Here is an 18,879-nt window from a genome sequence, read left to right as displayed (position 1 = left end):
TGTCATACGGTGACGGCTGTGAGACTTTAGAGACTGTATCCATGGAAACATTACAGCTTCCTGTCCCATCGCCCAATGAAGGAGACATGAAATCAGAGAGAATGAATGTGATTGGTTGATCAGGTGTTCAGGTGTGTGTTCTGTGTTTGCAGCAGTAAATCAGAATCCTCTCCTGCATCAGCACGCGAACATGAACACATGAACATGTGAACATGAACGCACATGCAGTGAGAGCTGCTAGAGCTAAAAAGCTGGCCTTCATCATCGCTGCCTGAATCTCAGTTTAGTGACAATAAAAGGCATCAGAGAAAACATGACGTGCACCTGACCAGGTGATGTGCTCAGCATCCGTTACCATGGGGTTTTACCAGATGAAGAGCGAACACTTGCTGGCGTTAATCAGCTGTCAGGACTCCGGGTCTGAACTTACAAACCTGTCTGGCTGGGGTTTTATTGTGAAGGGCTGCACCGGAAGTGTGTGGTTGCGAGCGTGCTTGGAGCCTCCCTGCAGCGCAGCAGAGGAGGAGGAGAAAGAGCTGAAGGTCACAGCTGGAGCAGCATCATCAGCACCGATCGATCCTGTGATCGATCATCGGCCGCTGATCGGTCACAGCAGCAGCGAGACACACCAGCAGCCTCCGCCTGTCTCCGCCCGCCTCTCCGCCATGGGGAACCGAGGGATGGAGGAGCTGATCCCGCTGGTGAACCGGCTGCAGGATGCCTTCTCCGCCATCGGCCAGAACTCCAACCTCGACCTGCCGCAGATCGCGGTGGTGGGCGGCCAGAGCGCCGGCAAGAGCTCGGTGCTCGAGAACTTCGTGGGCAAGTGAGTCCACCTGTGTGTGTGTGTGTCCACCGGTGTGTGTGTACCTGTATAGACATGTTTGTGGGTACCAAAAATAGGAACGTTCCTATGCTTGTTATGGTTAGGGTAAGCAGCTGGGGAAAGCTTTTGTCAATTAGAGGTCCTCATTAAGATATGAAAACGAGAATGCGTGTGTGTTTGTGCCCACCTGTCTGTTTGAGCTGGGGGTGGGATGGAGATTGTTCTTCCTTCTGTTCAGCCCTTTGAAACACATTCAGGTGGAGGTGTGACGTTTGGTTGGAGGTGGTTGGAGGTGTGATGTTCGGGTGGAGGTGTGTCGGTTCAGGTGTGAGGTTGTGGCACTGGAGCAGAGTTACTGACCCGCTCATGAGCTGGTAAATGGACTGATTCTTTCACAGTGCTTTTCCCATCCATCCACCCACACCCACACGCATGCAACCACACAAGCACTTTCTTCTATGCTTTAGGTGCTAACTAGCTAACATTCGCTCTGATGGATGCATCGCAGACATACATGTTGTTAGTATCTTGCCCAAGGATATTTGGCTGGCAGACTGGGGGAGCCTGGGATCGAACCACCAACCTTCCGATCAGTAGATGACCTGCTCCACCCCATCATCTGCAAGATGTGTTTGTCTGTGACGCTGATCCCAGATCACAACTCAAAGAAATTATATAATTTGTCTGGCCCGAGAGCACCTAAAGATCCCACAGCAGGACCTGGAAAACTGGAGGTTTTCCAGGTCCTGATTACCCTGATTACCCTGTTGCTAAGAAGGTGGAAAGAGATGAATGGAAAGCCCAGAGCCCCAGAACAGTAATATTTTAGAAAACACTTCCTGAGATAAAATTCTGACCTACTTAAAAGAAAAACGTCAGAAATGAGCCATGCCTCTGTTCCCAACATTCCGTTTGGCACACTTTTTCTACTCCTGCTCTGTGTGATGTCACAGAGGCTATATCGTCATATGGTCATCTCAGGCACAGAGGGGGTGGCGGTAGCCAATCAGAAGAGGTGTATTAAAGGGGCAGGAGCTGATTTTAGATGGAGGACAGGCTGGGGGTCATACAAAGAAGGATTATTTTGAACTTTGAATCATGCAGAGCTGTTGTGGTGGAGCAAAGTGCCTTTAAATCTGTTCTGTGTGACATACATGTGATTTTCTGGGCAGTAGAGTTCAGTTAGTGATGCCCTCAAGTGTGAGCTGCCAAGGAGGAGGTGGCAGCAGGGTGGAGGATGGTGGATCTGTGCAGATAGAAACAGTGTGTGTCTCTGAGGTCTGTAGTTTGAGTCCTGCTGGAAGATGGCATGTGATTGGCTGAATATTTTTATCTTCACCCTGAGAATGCGGGGGGGGGTCTCTGTCTGCATCTCTGCTCTTATTGGTTGCTTCTGGTCACATGAGTCAGGAGGCTTTTGGTCAGGGCAGCATCGTATGACAATATCAGCGTGATGTGTGTGAGCTGACTGCAGAGGACTCACACTGCAGCACACAGACATAGACACACACACACACACACACTCACACTGTGAGGATGTCGTGACGATGCTTTTCTTCAAGCCTCTCGGAGGGATTCCCATCACACAGCTGTAGTGTATTTCATTGAATGGTAGACTTGAGTGGGCCACAGTGTAACCATCTCTGTCCTGCCTGCCTAACACACTTCCTTCAGTTACGTAAGTGAGGGGGATGTGATGCAGCACAACAAAAGAAAACCATCCATCCCAGCATAGCACCTCCCTCTCCCTGTCACCTCCAGGGTCCGTGAGGAAACGTCCAACTGCAGCTTGTGTGTTTGAGCTCTCTTATGTCATTTAACCAGCACGTCCCTGACATCAACATGTCTTTTTCAAGGCAGAGCCGTGTTAGAATGCACAGCATTACACTCCTCAGTCACAGACGTCTGTGTGAGCAAAAGCATCCAGCTTCAATCTGCTGAAGGTCCACAATTCATTTTTATTTATATAGAAATCACAACGAGCCTAAAATAATACAGAGAAAGCCACCAATCACACAGTCTGCTTGGACCAAGCACTGGACGACAGAGGGGAGGAAAAACTCCCTTTAACAGGAAGAAACCTCCGGCAGAACCAGGCTCAGGGAGGGGTGGGCATGCTGCGGGAGAGAGCCACAGACGGCCCACTCTGTCTGTGTCCCACAGTGGGCCAGACCAGTGACTTCCCCTTTCTGTCACTGTTAACCAGTTAAACTGCACTTTAAACCCCAAGATATGAGAAAATGAAAGTAAATATTAGGGCTGGGCGATATATCGAGATTTTAAATATATCGATATATTTTTTATACAAGATATGAGATGTGACAATATGTTACTACGTTATGTTACAATTATACTTGTGGAGCCGCAAGTTTGCCTCTCTTTCATCCACTTTTGTCTCTACGCAGCGTTACTCTGCCTCGCCTCTCCTTCACTGAACACAACTCCCCCATTGCTTCACCTGCAGGCAATGACAAGATGCACACGGCAGCTATCAAAGAGGAGCTGCTCGGTAAAAAGAAAACATTTGGAGATTACTATTTTAGTGCTGTTAGCGTTAATCTCGTTAAAATGACGTTAACGGCATAACTGCGGCAAATATCCGTTAGCGAGTTACCGCGGATCGCCCCGTGCGTGGGGCTGGACGGCGTCAATGTGACGCGTTAACGAGCTAACCGGGCTAACGCGTTGACGCTGTGCAGTTCACGCAACTCCAGGCTGTCAGTCACGCAGTAGAACGTGGGAACAGAGCGGCTGCGAAATCTGTCTATGTTATTATGCTCAGCGTCTTTTAGTTTACATTTTGACTGCACAATTGTGAGCTTTTTGCTATGCACAAAAACAACGGTGTTTTATTTTATTTATGGAGCATTATTATTTAATAAATGCTGATAAATGTTAAACAAACGCTGTATGTCAATAAAAGTGCCTGTGTGAGATCTGGGACACAGTGTGACTAAGAACTCTCTTTTTGTTCTTACTTTATAGCTTTAAAAAAATATCGAGATATATGCCGTATATCGCCATCCAGCTAAAGAATATCGAAATATGAATTTTGGGCCATATCGCCCAGTCCTAGTAAATATGATAAAAGAGGTGCAGGTTCATCAGCACGTCTCTGTGATGAAGAGATGCTGACATGGTAAATGACATAAATCTGTCAACACAACCTGTTGTGGCCATTTTTGTTGAAGGTTTATAAATTGCAATTTGTATTCATTTTTGTTTTTTCTTTAAAGTTTTAAGAATATGCTGACCTAGTTTTGTTATGTAAATTTGTAATTAATTTTACTTTTGGGAAAGTTTTTGGAAAGTGATTGGTTTATTAGCTTATGGACCCTCCCATTAATCAAGGGATTAAGAGCACCCTGTAGGGGTGTGGTAAAGATGTTTTTTTTGTTTGCCAAATGTCAGATGGGAGGACGGGAGGGTTTAAAAATGATTTTTTTGACCACTTTTGAAGTTGTTAAAGCAAATTAAGTTAACTTTCGTTTAATTTTAAGTTGTAAGAAGTTATTTGGTTGATTTTTGTTTATAATTTTCCACGAAATAAACGGCGTATAATTTTTAAACAATGGAGTCAGAAGTGCGTTCTAAAACAAACCTCCCGTTGCCACCCACGGCCTTTTCTTGGACTTTTTTGGTGTTTGGAACATAAAAGGCCGTGACATTTAAGTCAAAAAACTCAACTTGGAAGCTGGGAAAACCTGCAAGATTGGACTTGGAAGATTGGATCGTCGCAGAATGGACTGAAAAAATGACGCAAAGTTCGTGAGTAAATGCGAAACTTTGTTTGGATGAGCAGAGACGCTGAGCTGCAACATGAAACATTTGTGTTAAACAATTATCATTTGGACCTTGTGAAACAAATTTTTTGGTTAAAATGGAGGAACAAGAGAGAGCTAAAAAATGCAGAGCGAAACTTGGCGTTCTGACAAAAAACCGAAATGACATTAATGCTCTCATTGATGCTGGAGAATCAAAAGCCTTCATAGATGAACACATGAACACATTTAATGATTATTTGGGAGAGTTTATGGACTTACAGACTTCAGTTCAAAAATTGCTGAACGATGATGAAAAGGAAACGGATCACAGCGATTGGTACGAACCTAAGCTGATCGGTTTTAAAGAATTTCTGCATGAAATCGACACTTGGATAAATGCAGACCCTGATCCACAAAAGGATGAAGTTGCAGCCTCTAACGTTGAATCTAAAGTAGCATGTCATGACAGTGACATTGCGCCGCATGATAGTGTCTCACAAGTAGCGCAAGAAACGAGCGACATGATTTCTGAACAAGTTACTAAACCTCTCAGTAAGGGCTCTAGCAAAACGCCCAGTGATGTTACTGCAGCCTTAAGTCTAAGGAGTAAAAGCTCGCGTGCGGCTTCAATGGCACTGATGGAAGCTGAAGTGGAAAGAGCCGCTTTGAAAGCGGAGGTGGACGCACTGCAAGAAAAACATGCGCTCAAACTGGAAGAAGTTCAATTAAAAGCTAGAAAAGAAGCATTGGCTCTAAGAACTAAGTTGGTTATGGCAGATGCAAAAATGCAAATTTTCACGTCTGCTCAGGATCAGCAGAGCCTTGATTCCAGGGCTGAGGTTGAATCAGAAGGCGGGATTACAGCTCCTTCTGGAACATCTGAGTTCATACCTGCTGCTACAGCTCAAAAGGCTCCAAGAACAAAGAAAGCCCCTTTCGTTCATTCACCTTTGCCAATACCCCTGCAGACACATGCATCTGCTAAGGTTAAACCAGAAGGGGAAAGCCCAAGGCCAATCTCTTCTCAGGTTGATGTCCACAGTAGCGCTCTAACAGAGATCATGAGAAAGCAAAATGAGATTACTGAGATGCTTGTAAAACAACAGAGGTTGTCACTGCTTCCAGCTATAGAAATTCCTGGTTTTGATGGTGACCCTTTGCATTTTAGATCCTTTCTTAAGGTGTTTGAGCAAGGAATATAAACTAAGACTGATAATATGCAGGATAGACTATTTTATTTAGAACAGTTTACTACAGGACAGGCCAGAATTTTTGTGAGAAGTTGTATGCACATGAGTCCACAGACAGCTTATGTTGAGGCAAAAAAGCAGCTCGAGTGGAACTTTGGTAACAGAGCAAAGATAACATCTGCATTTATAGACAAGGCTCTTAACTGGTCAGTTTTAAAGTCTGATGGTGCGTCAGCATTACGAGCTTACACATTCTTTCTAAGAAGCTGCTTCAACACAATGGATGAAGCTGGGTTTCTTGATGAGCTGGAAAATTCAACCAATATGAGGATTCTTGTTTCAAAGTTGCCTTTTAGACTTCGCGATAAATGGCGAATAATAGTCGTTGATATAACAGAAAACTGCAATCGCAGAGCAAGATTTAAAGATCTCTTGATTTTCTTGAAAAGCAAACAAGAGCTGCATTAGATCCTGTTTTTGGAGAGAGTCAAAACACAAAAGAAAAGATGGCTTCAAAACCATCAAAGAAACAATTTAAAACTAAAAGCAGTAGCTTTGCTACTTCTGTTGCTGTAGTTTCAGAACAGAACAATGACAAACACAAACTGGAACGGATTCAAATAAGCCATGAAGATAAAGGGTTAGGTCAAACTCAGTACTTATTTTGTAACCAAAATCATTTTTTGGACGAATGTGACTCATTCAAACTAAAAGCCAACAAAGAAAAGGTGACATTCCTTAAGAGTAAAGGTTTATGCTTTGGTTGCTTACAGAAAGGCCACACGAGTAAAACTTGTCCACATCGTTTGATGTGCCACACCTGTAATAAAAATCACCCTACTGTTCTCCACATAGACTCATTCAGAAATCATACCACAAGAACAGTTGAAGCATGAGGAAGGAAAGGTGTGGTATATACCTCATCATGGGGTTTACCACCCCCGCAAGAAAACACTGCGTGTTGTGTATGATTGTGCTTCAACATTTGTTGGAACATCACTGAACAAAGAGCTATTACAAGGCCCAGATTTGACTAGCACCTTATTAGGTGTGCTGATTCGCTTTCGGCAGGGTCCAATAGTGCTTATGACAGACATTAAAGGGATGTTTCATCAGGTCAGAGTAAGTGAGGAACACGTAAACTTTTTACGTTTTCTCTGGTGGCCCGATGGTGACATCACAAAACAGCTGGTGGAACATAGAATGTTAGTCCACATTTTTGGTGCAGTATCCTCCCCCAGCTGTGCCACCTATGCACTACTAAAGACTGCTGATGACAACAAACATCTGTACCCAGAGGAGGTTATACGTACAATCAGGCACAGTTTTTATGTAGATGACTGTCTTAAATCTACCCAGTCTGTTGAGCAGGCCATCTCACTTTATCAGCAGCTTACTGAGGTGTGGGCCAAGGGGGGATTTAAGCTCAGTAAGTGGGCATGTAGTGACCGCTCTGTCCTCTGTCAGATCCCAGAGGAAAATAGAGCCGCAGGTGTAAAGATGCTGGACCTTAGTCGGGATCAGCTACCCACAGAAAGAGCTCTCGGTGTGCAATGGGATATTGAACATGATGTTTTCACATTCAGTATTGTGAACAAGGACAAACCACTTACAAGACGTGGTATTCTGTCCAGTGTCAGCTCCATTTACGACCCTTTGGGTCTCTTAGCTCCAGTCATTCTGCCTGCAAAACAAATTCTGCAACATCTATGTAAACTGAGGTTTGGCTGGGATGAGACAATACCAGCAGAAATGGCACAAACTTGGCAAAAATGGGCTGAGGATTTAGTTCTTCTTAACAAGTTTAGTATCAGAAGATGTGTCACACCCAAAGGATTTGGAGAGATAAAAAGTGCACAGCTGCATCACTTTTGTGATGCCAGTGAAACTGGGTATGGTGCTGTATCATATCTTAGGCTATCTAATAGCAAGCAGGAAGTGTGTGTTTCCTTTATTATTGGTAAAGCAAGGGTGGCGCCGTTAAAACAAGTCACCATCCCACGTCTTGAGTTGGCTGCTGCAGTTTTAGCTGTGCGCTTGGACAAAATGCTATCAGTTGAACTTAAGCTTAATCTGAGTGAATCAGTCTTTTGGTCTGACAGCACAACTGTGCTACAGTACATTGCAAACACAACCACACGGTTCAAAACATATGTAGCTAATAGAGTTTCCATCATTCATGCTTTGACAAAAGTTGAGCAGTGGAGGTACATCAGTTCAAAGCTGAATCCAGCTGATGCAGCCTCTCGAGGAATGACGGTTGACTGTTTCCTAAAATCTTCCACCTTGATCAGTGGTCCAGAATTTCTCATTAAACCTGTTATTCACTGGCCAGTAGGCAAGAAAGATGTATCTGTCCATTTGGAAGCTGACCCAGAAATAAAAGAGGAGGGCCTGATGTGTGCAACTGTGCTGAAAGAAGACGTGTGTCCCACTACTAAGCTGCTGATGTACTTCTCCAGCTGGACAAAATTAAAAAGGTGTGTGGCATGGATCCTGAAACTAAAAGAAAGACTTAAACTGCAAACAAAGAAAAGACAGAAGTTGCTGGACACGCACTGTGGAAGTCAAATATGTGCTAAACAAGATGATAAATGGAACACCGCTCAAAACAGATGATTTGTCCATGGCTGAGGAAGCCATAGTGAACTTTGTGCAGAGAAACTATTGCGCCGATGAAATGACTGCCCTAAACTCTGGCACTGTGAGGAAGTCAAGTCATCTGTATAAGCTTGATCCTGTAGTTACTAATGGTGTCTTGAGAGTGGGTGGAAGACTGAGCAAAGCAGATTTACCTGAGGAAACAAAACATCCTGCAATTTTGCCAAAAAAAAAGGCCATGTTTCAAAGCTTATTCTTCAACATATTCATGAAAAGGTTGGTCACAGAGGAAGAAATCATATGCTTTCAACCCTTCACCGTCAATACTGGATCCCTAATGCTACTTCAGCAGCTAGAAAAATAATCAGAGACTGTATAGTGTGTCAAAGACAATGGCAAAAGCCAGGTGAGCAGAAAATGTCTGATCTTCCTATTGACAGAATCTCAGCTGATCTTCCACCATTTACTTATGTTGGTGTTGATTATTTTGGACCAATAGAAGTAGAGAGAGGCAGGGGTCTTGTTAAGAGGTATGGAGTTCTTTTCACATGCCTAACCTGTCATGCAGTTCACCTTGAGGTGGCACATTCTCTTGATACAGGTTCCTGCATTAATGCCATCAGGAGATTCATCTGCCACAGAGGACAAGTCAAAGAAATCTGGTCAGACAATGGAACCAACTTTGTCAGCTCAAATCGTGATTTAAAACAAGCTATGTTAGAGCTAAACCAAAGTAAAATCCAAAAAAGGTTTAGCACAGGATGGCATAAAGTGGACCTTTAACCCGCCCTATGGGGCCCATCATGGTGGAGTATGGGAGCGCTTGATGCAAGAAATAAAGAGAATATTATACTCTATCACAAACCAGCAAGTATTAGATGATGAAACCTTACATACAGTTTTGTGTGAAGTGGAGGCTATACTGAATGACTGCCCAATCACACCTTTTTCTGATGATCCCAATGATGTAGAAGCTCTTACTCTAAATCATTTGCTCCAATTAAAAGGCAAACCTGTGCTGCCACCAGGTTTATTCAAAAAAGAGGATCTGTATCTGCGAAGACGATGGAGACCAGTCCAGTATATTGTGGATCTATTCTGGAAAAGGTGGGTGAAAGAATACCTTCCTATGTTGCAGGAACGACAGAAATGGAACAACATTCGTAGGAACTTTTGCATTGGTGATGTTGTGCTTGTTGTTGATGGAGCTGCACCAAGAAATTCTTGGCCCATTGGCCGCATCACTGAAACCATGGCGGATGCACACAGAGTAGTTCGGCGTGTTCGAGTCAAGACACGAACAAATGAGCTGGAGAGGCCAATCAACAAAATAGGCCATCTAGAGGAAACAATGAATGTTTGCCTCCAACTGAGCCAAGTTCTGGAACCTCTGGCTCTACATTTACACTGACTCTCACTTTGCTCTACACTCCATTATGCAACATGCACCTTTTTTCAATACACACAAAACAAACACATGGACAACAAAAAGACTTGAAATCATAGAACATTGACCTTTCCTTTAGTTTTTTAAGAAGACATATATGGACTACTGAAGAAAATTACTGGTATTGCATTTTGTAATGGCCACTTAGACAGATATAATTCATGTTACACAGGAATTAGGAGCTGGAATGTTGTGGCCATTTTTGTTGAAGGTTCATAAAACACAATTTGTATTCATTTTTGTTTTTTCTTTAAAGTTGTAAGAATATGCTGACCTAGTTTTGTTATGTAAATTTGTAATTAATTTTACTTTTGGGAAAGTTTTTGGAAAGTGATTGGTTTATTAGCTTATGGACCCTCCCATTAATCAAGGGATTAAGAGCACCCTGTAGGGGTGTGGTAAAGATGTTTTTTTGTTTGCCAAATGTCAGATGGGAGGACGGGAGGGTTTAAAAATGATTTTTTTGACCACTTTTGAAGTTGTTAAAGCAAATTAAGTTAACTTTCGTTTAATTTTAAGTTGTAAGAAGTTATTTGGTTGATTTTTGTTTATAATTTTCCACGAAATAAACGGCGTATAATTTTTAAACAATGGAGTCAGAAGTGCGTTCTAAAACAAACCTCCCGTTGCCACCCACGGCCTTTTCTTGGACTTTTTTGGTGTTTGGAACATAAAAGGCCGTGACACAACCGTTTGGACAAAATTGGAGACAACGCTGTGAGAGAGTGATAATAGACCCCTTCTGTCAAAATATTCATGAGCTTTTTGAGTGTTAGTTTCTATGAATTATTCATGAGCTCAGGAAGTAATTAAATTATGATAATTAAATTATGATATTAATAAAAATTATGATTTTCATAAAAATTATGATTTTCATAAAATATGCTAGTTCATTGCTTTTCTTCCCCCAAAAAATAAGAACTAATTGCTTATTTTAGAAAAGTTTTTATATCAAATACCATTCTTTTATTTTTTTAATCCATTAAAAACTTTTTCCTTTTTCCCCTAAAGAAACGCCATCTGGTGGTGGGTCAGCGCATGACAGCGCATGAGTGCACAGGGCGCCTGTGTGTGTCTAGGCGCGCTCGTGCGCGCGCCTGACTCGGGACCGTGCTTCTGTGGGGGGCTCCGTGTTTATGGGTGAAAATGTGTTAAACCAGTATAAATGTGCTTAGTTAAACTTGTGCTTTTGTAACGTTCAGAATGGCCAGACATACAGGGTGCATGCCATGTGGGAAAAGTTTATTTCAATTTATATGCATTTGTTTAATCCGAACAAAGAAATTTAAAATCAAAGTCCGAGTTGCAAAAAACTCTCGCGATCATAAACGCACCGCGGCTCCCAGCGGCTTACAGCAAAAAAAAACAAACAACAAAAAAAAACCTCCTGAAAAACAAAAACAAAACAAAAAACCCTCCGCGTTTTTTCTCCAAAACCCCTAGAAATAACCTGTAGTCAACCTCCTATCCCCCAAGCCTTATACTCGATAACAGGGCAAATCCTGAAACAAAATCCTTAGTCTTTTTTCTTCAAAAAAACAGCCCTATCAGTAGCTCCCTCTCTAAGTTCTTACTAGCGATCCTTAGGAAAATAAGCAGGGAGAAACTCCTCAAAAACCTCCGCGGTTTCTCTCCAAAAATACGCAAAACAAAAAACCCCTAGAAATAACCTGTAGGGAACCCCGTATACCCAAAACCTTATATTCGATAACAGGGCAAATCCTGAAACCAAATCCTTAGTCTTTTTTCTCAAATCCCGCTCAGAGTCTAAGTTCTCCCTTCGCTCCGAGCCGCACCGCCCCGCAACCAGAGCAGTCTCTTTTTCCTTCTTGTTCGCTCCACCATCTACTGCTTAATGATTCTGGGTCTTCGTTTGAAATTTGCACCCGAGACCAACTCCGCCTCCCAGGTGCCCCGCTGCCCTGCCGCCACTCAGACCAATTCACAATAATACCCCTTTGCCAGACCGCTAAAAACAATTAGCGGTACTCAGACCAATTCACAATAATACCTTCCCCAGACTGCTAAAAACAATTAGCGGTACTCAGACCAATTCACAATAATACCCCCTTTGCCAGACCGCTAAAAACAATTAGCGGTACTCAGACCAATTCACAATAATACCTTCCCCAGACCGCTAAAAACAATTAGCGGTACTCAGACCAATTCACAATAATACCCCCTTTGCCAGACCGCTAAAAACAATTAGCGGTACTCAGACCGAATACCCATTAATACCCCCTTCGCCAGACCGTTTAAACAATTAGCGGTACTTTTACCTGTGTGCATATCAATCATACCTGGTAAACCTTACTGCCCCGCTGACAATTACATAACAAACGGGTGGATCCGTTCACACCCCGCTCACCCAATCGGATACAGGGCCGATTTATCTTCTCAGCGATAGGTCTATTCTCTCACCTGCATCAGGATAAATAATCTCACATTTCAAGTTGAATTTAACAGTTTTTCCCTCTCAGAAAAACAAGTTTTCTCCTTTTTTCACAAAACAACATGGCCACCAGACCTACCAACCTCACTGTGGTCTCTCAGACCCCCGTAACCAGCTACAGAGCCTCTGCCAAGCCAGTGCAGCTCAAACGGCTGCATCTCTGTAGGGTCCAGCCTGCATCTGCTATCCCTTTGGAGGAGAGATTCCCTCTCAACACCGGGGGATTTTGGGGCTATGCTTTCAGCCTCCCGGAGAGCCAAATCTATTTCTACCAGCTAAAAGCAGGTGAAAGTTTTGGCCCGCTGACACCACGGATTGCTTTTAGCTCGTCTGACTGGGCTGTTTTGACCCTCATCGCGACCCCTGAAATCCAGAAGAGCCTGCAGGATACGAGCTCCCAGCAACCGCGAACAAGGGACCAAGAAACGCAGACGCCTCGTGTTTTCAAAGGGGCCCATGAGTTTCCACCATTCACCCAACAACACCGGCCTTTAAACGCGGTGAGAAAAACCGTGACATATGCGCAGTGGGAGACTAAGAGCACACCGTTTTGCAGGTGGGTCTGTAAGGCCAGTCGTCAGACAGCAGAAAATGCCGGCAAGGATGAGTTCGTGCTGGAGCTTACGAACACCCACTCAGGCGTTTTCAACACATTGCTTCGGATTCCCATTCAAGACTGGCTAAAGATGGTGGGGGAAAAGAACGGTAGAATTTTAGAGCTTTTTAAGCTAAGTACACGCACCTCTGAGTTGGTGCTGGTTGGAAATAACCCCCCGCAGTCAAAATAACCCTGCCCCCCTCATCCGGTCCCCTTACCCCGCCTCCTCCTCCCCAGTGCTTTTTAAAAGCCGCAACGACCCTCTCCTCCACATCTTCTGTAAAAACAGCCATGAGTCACCACAGCTCTGGAACTCACTCTGCTCTAACCCCAGCATCCTTTCGGCCAGCAGCTGCTTCTACTCCAGTCGGGAACCCCGTGATGGATCTTGCTACTCCACCGCAGAGTCCCCACCGGGGGTCATCATCTCCGGCCGTTATGCGTGCAGATTCGCCGCTCCTGCCTCCATCACCTCAAGGTTGGAACTCGCCCCGCCACCCTGCTCTCGGCTGGCAATCACCCGAACAGACCCCGGTAAACAACCCAGTCTCCGGTGTCTCGCTCTGGGCTTTGGGGGACCCTGTGTGCCGGGCTCTTTTCAGAGAGCCTGAAGACAATGCCCCCCACCCTGGGGTGAGCAGTGGACAATCTTCATCCCTGGACATTGACGAGGCCGCTACTCTACTCCCCACAGCCGTTTTTGAACTTATAAAACTAACTCTCAAGTACCTTGTCATGTCGCTACTCCAGAAACACCGACAAGACGTGTGTCAAGGATGCGCAGTCTCCCACCCCTCACAGAGACGCCATTCTTGTCTTTTCCCGTTGGAAAAATATTACTTTTTCAAGTACTATGATGAACTCTGCAAAAGAGTATGGAACGGACATTTCACCAAGACATTATTACAAATTTTACGGTTAGAAGGCTTTTCACCACCACCCGAGCAAGTCAGAGGTGTGGCCCAGGCGTATCTCTTTGAACTCAGAGACGCCCGCGATATAGAGGGCACTCTGCAAGAAATCGATGCCAGTGTCACTGAAGTTACTCGTACAATAATTGATCAAGTGTTAGATGACAATTACTCACTGTGGCTGTCCTAGTATTTGTTTTTCTTTTCTTTCCTATTATTTTTCTTCCTGTTAAGTTTTTGTTTGTTTGTTTTTACTAGTTTCAGATGTAATGTTTTTTTTTTGTTTGTTTTTTCATTACATCAAATAAATTGTTTTTGGAAAAACGTTGTATCAAATAAAACTTTCTTGGAAAATCATTGCAAGAATCAAACTCATTATTTGTTTTTACTCGTTCAAATGTATTGGTTTTCATTACATCAAATAAATTGTTTTTGGAAAAACGTTGTATCAAATAAAACTTTCTTGGAAAATCATTGCAAGAATCAAACTCGTTATTTTTGTTTTTACTAGAATCAAAGTGCAATGTTTTAATGACAACAAATAAAATATTTTCATAAAGTTGTTACATGAGATAAGTAACTGCTCGATCATGAAATAAAACCATAGTTAAGCATAACTTCAAAGAACACACATGGCAGAGCAGATTCTATTGAAACGGGCATATTACGACCCATCTCACCCCGGTAGTTTCTGTGGAGTGCAAAAATTGATTAAAAGCGTGCAGGATGAAACTGGTACAAAGATTAACGCGCAAACAGCCCAAAACTTCCTCGCCGGGCAGGATGCGTACACCTTACACCGAGCCGCACGCCTGCGCTTTCCGAGAAACCGTGTGTTTGTCCCCAGACCTCTATATCAATTTCAGGCAGACTTGTGCGACATGAAATCGTTATCAGAGCATAACGATGGCTATCAATATTTACTTACAGTTATAGATGTTTTCTCTAAAAAAGCCTATGCAAGAGTGTTGAAAAACAAAACAGGAGTTCAGGTCACTAAGGCTTTTGAGGCTGTCTTAAAAGACAGCCAAATTCCTCAAAAGCTACAGACAGATAGTGGTAAGGAATTTTTTAATTCCAGTTTTCAATCTTTAATGAAAAAGCATGGTATAAATCATTTTGCTACAGGGAGCGATCTAAAAGCCTCAGTCTGTGAAAGGTTTAATAGAACTCTTAAAAGTAAAATGTATAGATATTTCACTGCTCAAAATACCCGTAGATATATCGATGTGTTACAAGATTTATTACAAAGCTATAACACTAGTTATCATCGTTCCATAAAAATGGCCCCGAATCAAGTAAAATCAGACAATGTAGCATTAGTATTTCAAAACCTATATGGCACTTCGTCTCGTTGTAGAAAAAAGCCCATGAAATTTAAAAAGGGAGATCTTGTCAGGCTCTCTAAAGTTAGAGGTGTCTTTGATAAACGTTATGAGCAAACATTCACAAGCGAGGTATTTACGATTGATCAATGCATACCTAGAGACCCTCCTGTTTATAAAATCAAAGATTACGATGGGGAAGAAATTATAGGTAGTTTTTATGAGCATGAGTTGCAGAAAATCGCTCTTTGCAAGGATAAGCTTTATCACATAGACAAAATTCTCTCAAAACGTAAACAGAGGGGACAGCTTTATTTCCTGGTGAAATGGAGGAATTGGCCTGAAAAGTTTAATAGCTGGATTAAAGCCAGTGAGCTTAAAAACCTGACATAATGAACTCCGTACATCACTCTCACCCCGGCTAGCCTTTGTAACGGTTCAGCATGACTCTCAGGGCGCAGGGTTTCTACGTCACACTACCATCAAACGCAAGTCTGAATGTTTTTAAAAATAACACAAGTAGCTCCTTTCGTGTGGATTTGGCTCACCATCTCAATCTCGATGGGGCCTGGGAGGTGGCTCTCACTGAAATTTCATATCCCTATACATGGCTTAATATCCCGAATGATAAGGCTTATTTTGAATGGAGGAGGAAGGGCGATGCTGAGCAGCGGCCTGATGAGGTGGTTAAGACAAAAATACGCGCGGGGTTTTACGAGGATGCAAACACGCTGAGAGCAGAAATCGAAGCATGCCTTAGACGTATCGACTCGGATATATATCTAAAATACCACCCCATTGTTAAAAAGTTTGAATTCACCGCTGGGGGCATATATCATCTCAGGTTTTTTCCTCCTCTGGCATATATGCTTGGTGTACCGGCAGGTGTCTGGCAACGGTTTGAGCGCAAATTTGCCCCGTATCCTGCAGATATAAAAGCGGGATGTTATCATCTATTCTGTTATTCAGATATAGCAGCCTTGCAGCTGGTAGGTGATAGCTATTCGCCCCTGCTGCGTACTGTCAGAATAGAGGGTAATTACGGAGATATCGTTAACCTTTGCTTTAACAAACCAGACTACATTACTGTTACTCGGAAACACATAGAAAATATCCATATTGAAATCAAAACTGATCAGAACGAGCCTGTAAACTTTACCTACGGTAAAACGATAGTAAAGCTACATTTCCGCCCTGTCAAGGATCTCATCTAATAACAAAAATATGGATAATAATAGATTTATAAAGTATTACGAATCACAGGCTGGTAACGGACTGCCAGGCTTTTCAGGGGCGCCCGTAATTTACGGACGAGGAATAGCATCTATTTTCTCAAAATTGTTTAGATTTGTAACCCCATTCTTAAAGCGTGGGGTCAGCCTCGTTAAACCTCATTTGAAAACAGCTGTCAAAGGGATTGCTACAGATGTTGTGACCTCCTCGCTGTCTAACTTGAGTCGCTCAAACACACGAGAAGAGCAAGAGGGCGCTGGGTTAAGTTTAATTGCGCGCAGACCCCTTAAACGGCCTCCGGGTCGCAGGCTGACCGAGTTTAAAAAGCGGAGGAAAACTGTCAAAAGAAACAGAGCGCTAAAACCACCAAACGGGCAACACGCAGGGCGAAGCAGGATATTTTCTAAAAAACTAAGAAACAAGCAACAATGTCTTTACTCCACGAGCGATCAAGCGAATGCACCTTGAGTGAACTGGATCTGTTCACAGCCCCCCTGACCCAATTTTCAATCGAGGACAAATGTTATTCAGAAATATTACCAGTAACAGCGCTTACTGATCGGGGACCTGTGGAATTTTACGTGCCTGGAAACGGGCTGCATTACCTGGATTTAAATGACACATTGCTGAGTTTAAGATTGAAGATAACAAACGCGGATGGGTCTGATATTGATCCAGATGCTAATGTTGCAATTATAAATTACCCTTTAAATACCATTTTCTCGCAATGTGACGTCACGTTGGGCGACAGACTGATTTCACAAGCCAGCTCAACCCACCCCTACAGGGCTATAATAGAAACATATTTAAATTACTCAGAAGAAAGTTTGAAGACTCAGTTTAGCACTGGGTTGTTTTACAAAGATACAGCGGGCTCACACGACTCGTATATTGCAATCAATGGGCCTAACAGGGGATTAGTTCGGCGGGCAGTTTACAGTCAGCGGTCGCGAGAGTTCCACGTCATGGGACCGTTACATTCTGATATTTTTTTCTGCGAACGATTATTGCTCAATAATGTGGATCTGAGGGTTAAGCTCATGAGAGCCAACGATGCTTTCAGCCTTATGGCGCCTCAGAATGCTAATTACCACCTGAATATTCTAGGAGCTTCATTGTATGTGCGGAAAGTTACTGTGTCCCCAGCTGTACGTGTAGGCCACGCTTCCGCTCTCATGCAAGCCAATGCACTTTATCCCATCTCCCGGATTAACGTAAAAACATTTTCAATACCTGAGAATTCGCGGATATCACATCATGAGAATCTGTTTCTGGGTTCACTCCCCCGTTATTTAGTCATCGGAATGGTCGATCATCAAGCATTTACAGGCCGTTATGATTTATGTCCTTTCAACTTTCAACATAACGATCTGGAGTTCTTGGCTTTATGTCATGAGAGTAAGCAGATTCCAGCCAAAGCGTTTCAACCCAATTTTGCTGAGAATCACTCCGTAAGAGAGTTTTACAGCCTGTACACCGCTACCGGAAGAAACCTAAAGGATCTCTCCTTATGCATTGACAGACAGGAGTTTGAACAAGGATATACACTGTTTGTTTTCAATTTGAATCCATCAGATGACAGTCAGGCCTTATCACCTGTGATAAATGGAAATTTGAGACTAGAAATGCGCTTCAGAGTACCACTGCCTCATACAACTACACTGATCGTTTATGCATGTTATGATTCCATTCTCGAGATCAACTCCAAAAGACAAGTGTTGGTCGATTATTACTGAGAGGCTCCACCCTTTTGTATTGAATTATGAACAACCATCAATTGGAGAGTATAATGAGATTGCTAGTTGGGGACCGTTTCTTTGGAGTATATGCAGAAGATGAGTTATTATCATTACTCAAACGTTCATTTAAAAAACCTGCATATTTTATTATAAATACAGATCCACGGGATAAACCTGGAACTCATTGGCTTGCAATATCATTAGAGGAAAACGGAGGGGCCAACTTTTTTGACTCATTTGGTTTTCCCCCAGATTATGCTTTTTATCCTAAAAGCATTATAACGTTTCTGAAAAAGCATGCTAAACGAGTATCTTTCCATCAAAGACAGCTACAAGCAACACTATCCACCGTATGTGGACAGCACTGTATATTTTTCTTGGCTCAGAAATCGCGTGGAAAGAGTTATGATGATGTAGTTTCTTTATATAGCTCTAATCAAAACAAAAATGATAGCATGGTGTCATGTTTTGTAAAACGATTTATCAGATGTGTATTAATATGTAAAGCTGGCAATTTTAATCAAACTTCATGTTCTTTGAAAGCTTTTAACGATTGTCATTTGTGCTCGAAATAATTTCAATAAACTGAGAATGTTTCTGTGAAAAAAGTGGTGTATTGTGCTTATTGTTAAATAACAACATGAGAGAAAATTAACTTTTAAAAAACACAATCTTTTATTTATGGTTTGGATTACATCAGAAACTTAACCATGTGGGTGATAAGGCAATTCTCTTTCTTTTCTTCTTTTTCTTCACAATAACATCTTCATCAGAGGATCTGTGGTATTCTCCT

General features: G+C 42.8%; 1 protein-coding gene across 3 annotated transcripts in view; it reads left to right on the top strand.

The window, feature by feature from the left end:
• The first annotated feature begins 201 nt into the window (after positions 1-201).
• LOC100712047 (dynamin-1) overlaps positions 202-18,879 on the top strand; it is a 63,581-nt gene continuing 44,903 nt past the window's right edge. The window contains exon 1 of one of the 3 annotated variants that reach the window (XM_019347093.2): positions 202-826. In XM_019347093.2, coding sequence (XP_019202638.1) covers positions 336-826 — 491 coding nt within the window. In that variant the 5' untranslated portion in view covers positions 202-335. The remainder of the gene's footprint in view (positions 827-18,879) is intronic. The other 2 variants (XM_019347092.2, XM_025911904.1) reach the window with 2 other exon arrangements.

The sequence above is a fragment of the Oreochromis niloticus genome, linkage group LG12, assembly GCF_001858045.2.
Source record: "Oreochromis niloticus isolate F11D_XX linkage group LG12, O_niloticus_UMD_NMBU, whole genome shotgun sequence".
NCBI classification, from domain to species: Eukaryota; Metazoa; Chordata; class Actinopteri; order Cichliformes; family Cichlidae; genus Oreochromis; species Oreochromis niloticus.
This window is presented reverse-complemented; position numbering and strand designations above follow the sequence as displayed.